At 43.0% G+C, this 6,683-nt stretch overlaps 1 protein-coding gene across 1 annotated transcript in view; it reads right to left on the bottom strand.

Moving 5' to 3' along the window:
• Window positions 1-2,044: 2,044 nt before the first annotated feature.
• The window catches only part of gpc6a (glypican 6a), a 120,011-nt gene continuing 115,372 nt past the window's right edge, over window positions 2,045-6,683 (bottom strand). Inside the window, exons 7-9 of the mRNA XM_053427186.1 lie at window positions 6,054-6,184; window positions 3,866-4,041; window positions 2,045-2,262 (exon numbers count right to left, since the gene is read on the bottom strand). Coding sequence (XP_053283161.1) covers window positions 2,045-2,262; window positions 3,866-4,041; window positions 6,054-6,184 — 525 coding nt within the window. The remainder of the gene's footprint in view (window positions 2,263-3,865; window positions 4,042-6,053; window positions 6,185-6,683) is intronic.

Here is a 6,683-nt window from a genome sequence, read left to right as displayed (position 1 = left end):
TCGTGGTACACAATTAGGATGTACGCATCAGTGGTTTCATTTAATCATGCTGGGATTGGTGGGTGGCAGCGGTTCCTACTGGGAGGGAGGGGACGCAGGTCAACTGTTCTGCAGAGGGATTCCTGTGGTGATAGCTTTCTCTCTTGGGCTCCCTCTTCTGAGCCGTACGAGCCCGCTGAGAAGAGACTTCCCTCACGGTGCCAAAAGCTTTAGCAATCTGTCAAAGCTAGTTGTCTGAGAGACCACTGAGGGACGACAGTTCATCTGCACCTTTTAGTTGTGCCTTAGAACTTCTGATAGCTTTTTCAGGTCTTAGAGGGAAGGTGCCACTGTGTGTTATTTTCCTCTCTTCCCTCTTGCTTGCATCAGAGCGGGAAAAGGAGTGTCACTTTGCAAAGTGAAATGCCTGATCTCTTCAAAGGTGCTCAAATCAGCTGGTGATCCGTCAGGGCAGTGGGGTGTGTGAGGGTCCCCGGTGAGACAACACACTTACTTGTGGGCCATCTGAAATTATCAGGAGCATTTCAGGTGCTTATGAGCTGACGGCTTGGTCGTCTCCACACACACATTTGCCCTCAGTTTGTTTGTTTGCAACTTTTCTGGATCCTGCCTTTTATGAGTGACCAGGGGTCAATGCCATTGGGTTGTGTTGCTGCAGCACAAAGCTGTGGGATTATGCACACGGAGCCTCCAGAGCCTGTTAGAGGTCAAAGCCAGTAGGAGATAAAATGGAGGTTATGAATAGTATCACTAATTCTAAGAGCACAGTGAGAGCCCTGTACCCACGGCACCCCGCCTCTTTACCAGTTGGTGACTTTGTACTTGACCACTTCTACAACCTGTAGCCTGTCGGGCTGGTGGGTCTGTGCTCATTAACCAGAACATGGACATGAGCAGGAACATGCAAATTTCCATGTGCTGCTTCATAAGACGTGAGGGGCCAAACCAGCAGAGCAGTCAGAGAACTGCATGTGAAAAACATGGGAAATAAATCATAAATAATAACCATGAAGCCAAGTATTTCATTTGCAAATACCTAACATTATTAATATACTCTGGGAATTAAAAAATGGCTTTTTATGTGAATGCTTAACACCCAAACAGAGGAATTTAAATCAGGTAACTTAATGTTTACGACTTACTGTTGCCGCGAAAAACCTTCATTTTACGTTGATTGAATAACTTCTAAAAACAAATAATACATTTATAAAAACGTTGCCATTAACTAAACCAGTAAGATTACATTACAGTACCTTCCTGTAAAATACATACTGCAACTGTTAAAGTACAATACAATCAGTAAAATGACCTGAAAATATAGATCTTCTTTCTCTATGGGCTGAATGTTTCCTGGAGCTATAGAAACTTATGAAGCCAACAAAAATAATCTGTGCAAAGTAGTTCTCTCGGTGCCGTACATGAGCACTTTCTCAGAGATAATTAAATGTGCAACTATAAAGTGGCTGTAAGAACTGCTGCTTCCTGACGCTGCACTGATACGACCGAACGGGAAACCAGGTGAACTGCCAGCTCTGAACCAACCAATCAAAAGCCTGCATTAAAGAAAATCAAAAAAAAAAAGTGTTGTCAGTTAACATCGTTTCCATGCATGCACACACAGTAAGACTTTATCCTTTCGTCTGAGGGGGGGAGACTAACAGGATAACATGGGTGACTTGTTTTCACGACTTCATCATACAAAGAAAAATAGATTCCCCTTTATCTGAAAGTCTCGAGATGGTGTGACCTTCTGAAAGAGATGCGTGTTTTTCAAAATCCTTTTCGGATTGATTTAAAAAACAGCACATTTTCTCATCAGGTTGTTTTTTTAAGAGATGAGAAAGCTGGTTCAGTGATCAGCATTCTTTGGGAGACGAGCAGGATGCAGCACTGCACTCACTTCCAGTCCTACCACACAGTCAGCCGTTCTCCACAGGGTTCCAGGAGGCTCTACACGTCCAGTGAGGGAACAGCAGTAGAACTTGCTGTTAAACATACTGTACGTATACAGTAGAGGAGTCAGTGACCAGGCCACGCCCGAGTATTATCTCCATTGAGTCTGCAGCGCCCAAAGTGTGAGGGCGGCCATCACCAGGAGCACGGAGGGGCCGCAGCAGAGCGACTTGCCCCCGGCTGCTGCTGCCGCTCGCTCGTCGCTCCGGTCGGCTCCGATCACAGGAGCCTCGGTTCCGACAAATACAAAATCCGTCGTGCAGCCGTCGGAGCAGCCGCTGCCGCTGCCGGAGCTGCTGCCCTCGTCACCTGCAGCAGGAGAATCACAGGAATTAGACTTTACATTCAAACAATGAGGTCACCAGCAGCTTCTATGGCAAAGTGACATTAATGAATCAAGCTGTGGTTTCCACTGAAAGTTCTCTTTTGTTAAATTTGGCGACTCATTTTGTGAATTTGAATCGTTTCCATATAAACTTCAGTTCAAGCACCAGTAAGAGATCCCATCCCCCTCATAACACACTCAGGTTCAGTGCTGGTTTTTAATGTCCTCAGTTCAGTGGTAGCTTTTGATTCAGCCTGCTCCATTTAGTTTCGAATAAAACTAGGCCACACGCTATTTGCAAGGTTAATAGCTCATCAGCAAACACATACTTTGTTTCCAGTTTATCTACACACTGAGCAGAGCACAGGCAGATCAATCCTACACACGGTTGTCTAGTTAGTCTGGTGGGGATGTAAAAGAAAAAAGAAAGGGGTCTGATGACCTAAACCTACAAACACACACAGGGGACAACACAACCTTGATCCCTGGTGGAGGGAGTAATGGGGCTGCCGTCCTTTAAACCTTTATTAAACTACCTCTATGTTGCATCACACTGGGTAAGCACATTTCAACTTCAATCTGCAAATGCACAAGATCCCAGTGAAATCTTATTTGGATGAAACGCAGTGGCACATTCATATTTCCTCAGTGTCCAGAGGAGCTGCTCAGTAACATTGTTTTTCATCCTGGAGCCTGAAGCAAACCTATGTAACAATTCTAGTTTCTTCAGCACACGATGTCTGATGTGTAACCACGACTAAAAGAAAAGAAAAACAAAACAAATGTGACACTAAAATGGAGTTATGTCACAGAATGCTTCGGCAGCCACACGTTTGATTTCCGGCTTGTCAGCTCGGGAGGATCCGCGGAGTCATGACAGAACGAATGGTTTCTGTCATCGCAGCGTTTGAGATGTACATCACTGTCGGTGTCACCGGGGCGGCAGCTATTCATTCTCCTCATAATGGCAGCCTTGCCTCACTGCAGCTCTGATGCCGCCTGTGAAGTTGTATGATGAGTTGCTACATGAATGACACCTGAGATTTTATTTTGGTAATAACAGTTTATAGCCGGCTGTATATCAGCAGGAGTGTGTGAGTGCATGTGTGTGTGTGTGTGTGTGTGTATAACTTCCTATTGTTGTGAGGGAAATTTTGACATAAACTCTGGAACAGGTCTGGAAAATTGTGTCTGGACATTTTTCAGAGTTTGCCTCCCAAATATGAAGAACTCAGCAGGAGATTGTCTGAGTCAGACGTGTTCACAACAAGAGGAAATAGTCTGGAACATTCAGACTGAGTAGAGCATGCAGGAGGCAGGACATCATTTCTGCAGAGGACATCACGTGTTTTTGTTTATTACAAATTGACCTCAGCCCTCAGCCCCAAAAAGCTCTAGAATCTTTTTATCTATCGAAGTTAACATATTCTACAACATATTCTACACGTTTAACCTCTTTGACATCCTGAGATAACTGTATTTTTTATTATTACATTATAATCTTTCTCTTCCTACTTGACTTCGAGTTATCACCATCATCTTGTCCCTGCCTGAACTTGTAAATACCAGAGAGGTCGGAGAACTTACTGGAGTCCTGGAAGTAGATGTCATTTCCATTATATGCGTTCTTCAGCTTGTTGGTCATGACCCGCAGAGCCATGATCTGCTGTCGAATCAGTGTGTCGGGCCTGGTGATGTCCACGTCCACCTCGGGGTTGTTCACTTGGTTGGTTAGACCCTCCTTCACCACTTCAGGGAAATATCTGGACAGATCACACAGCAAAAAAGACATCAGAATCTAATGCTCCCATAGCATTATAAGTAAATGACCTGTTATTGTAAAATACAAATGATCTGGTCGACACATTATAGGCTATTGTAGGACTTAAAGAAAGTTTCACTTGATTTCCATCCTCTCTTGATACAGGACTCACAAACCAATATGTAGATTGAAAACCTTGCTGTAATTTCTTTCTTCTTCTGGATACTGACCTCAAAGAAATTCACAGTCTCCATCTTTGCAAAAATGTATTACAAAGTTCAGCCAAAGTTAATATGCTGAAGCTTAAATGAGGCTTCAACAGTCTGCACCAGTAAAGCGAACGGGTTCTTTCAGATAATATAAGTATATCAGAGTTTAATTGAGAACCAGATTTTTTTTTACCTTATGCAGGATAAAAGATTTTCTTTCAGGTTCCTGCCAAATATCAGGAAAGTGTACCACCTAATACATGTGGTGTAATACAGTCTTTTGCTACACAACATTAACCTATTTATAAATTAATTATCAATTAGTAAATTTGGATGCACACTAATATTCTGAGTATGTAAATATAGTCTGTTGGGGGGGGGGGGGAGTTTTGCGACACACGGCCTCCTGCCTGTTTATGGCACGTCCAAAACAAATGACCACATTTCTGGATGGAAGAAAATTACATATATTTTTAAATATTATGAAAAAGACTTGGATATTAACAGGATGTGAAAATGCCTTCAGATAATGTACAGTGTTATGATCTGTCTCAATACGATTCAAATTGAATAGAACTGATTTGAAGTTAGAACGGGCTCAGCTGTATATGAAGCACATGGGTACATTACTAATAGAAAGCATGGCTGCATGTAACATATTGTAAAATATTCATGCTCATATTCAATATTCATATAGAATATAGTTTTTAATAAGGGCATAAAAGTGGAACATTGTGTGCATGTGAATGTTCTGACACTGAATCTGAGGCAACCTGCTGATCTGAGGCTGACTGAGCTGATCAGAGTCTTGGTTTTCAAAGAGGTGAAGAAGTTTCCATTATTTACTTTTGCGATGTTTTCTTAGTTGATCTCTTTCTGCCAAACCAATGCAATCCAACCAAGCTACGGACACAGAGCTGTTTCCGACTCAGACTGGTGTGCTGCCATCACGTCTTACATTTAACTTCGCTGGTTCCTCCACAGAAACACACACACACTGCAGAAAATCTCTTGAAAATGGAGGCCGTGTGTGTGTATCTCATCATCTCGCGTGTCAAGCGGGGAACTCACATGCAGATCAACCGAAACTAGAGGCTTAAATCTGACACAACATAAGTGTGTAATCAGGCTTAATGGACTATTCCGTGTTGGGATTATTCAATTGCTTCTTTAATGGCAGTCTTGTTTATGTTCATATACATGTGCATGCGTTTCTTGTCAAAATATATCCATTAATTTTGTAGTCCTTTAAATTATTTTAATCAAAATGAAGCGTGCATAGTTTTTAGGCGACAGGAGAACGTGGAAATCTATTTTCTGACAGATTTGTAACACTGTCTGACTGTTACTGACATTTTATTATCTCTGGGCAATCAATGTACCTCCCAGATTCAGAGAGATGCTTAAAAATGGTCCTGGCACCGACAAGAGAACATGTCTTTTATTGGACCATCTGGTAAATGTGTTGCTCGGACAGGGCCAAAGTGACGGGCTGACACATCTCCTCTGCCAGCGTCTCTGGTTCCCTGTCAGAGAAAACAACTCTGGGCCAAATCTTCTGTACGACTCGGCGATACTCTTCACGCTGCAGTGGTGATAAGAGGTGTTGGAAATTGCACGGCCCTCCGAGTATTAGAGCCTCGGAGCTTATAGAGGTTCTCCATATAAGCACTAACCATTGTACTTACAGGGAGAGTGTTAATCTCGGAACACAGTGTGGTTATTTTAATCCCTGGCAGGCAAAATGTGATAACCGTAGTGGAGCGGGGTGACTTTGCGGTGGTTATAGAGAGCTGCTCCTCACCTGCCCTTGGTGTGGCTGTTCCAGCACTGCTCGTCGTCCGACTCCGTGAGTTTGCCCTTGGCGCAGATGTCATCGGACAGGTTGGACCAGAACCTCCTGGATTCCTTCAGCCTCTCTTTGATGTCAGTCACCTGCCACGGGCCAAAACACAGAGCAGAACAAGATGAAATTGATCGTTTTTGCATTTTAATGGATGAGGAGGGAGGGGGAGAGGTGCACTGACTGTCAAGTTGTTACACAGACCGACGATAAATATAATATTTGTGTTTCGTTAAAAACTGAAAAATCTCAGAGACTCCTGCCTGCGAAAATAAAATAAAAAGACAAAACAATCATGAATATCACAGATTCCAGTAATTCCAGCTCTGCACATGGTGAATTCAAACATTCACGTGGCAGCAAAAGTTTGAGTATATGCACAGTCCCTTCTGTTCATGTTTTCCATCCCATAAGTCCTGTGGGGTGGACTTGTTTTCTTCTTCTTTTGCTTAATTTCTCAACCATATTGGGCTCATCTCTGATTCATACAAGAAAGATCTGGAGTTTTGAATTTGATATTGGGCACAAGTGTCATCACCGACTGACTCCATCTGGACTCAGCAAGAAGTTTGACCGGATGACCAGCAAACA

The sequence above is a fragment of the Pleuronectes platessa genome, chromosome 1, assembly GCF_947347685.1.
Source record: "Pleuronectes platessa chromosome 1, fPlePla1.1, whole genome shotgun sequence".
NCBI classification, from domain to species: Eukaryota; Metazoa; Chordata; class Actinopteri; order Pleuronectiformes; family Pleuronectidae; genus Pleuronectes; species Pleuronectes platessa.
The sequence above is the reverse complement of the archived record's forward strand: the minus strand, read 5'-3'. Positions and strand labels throughout refer to the sequence as shown.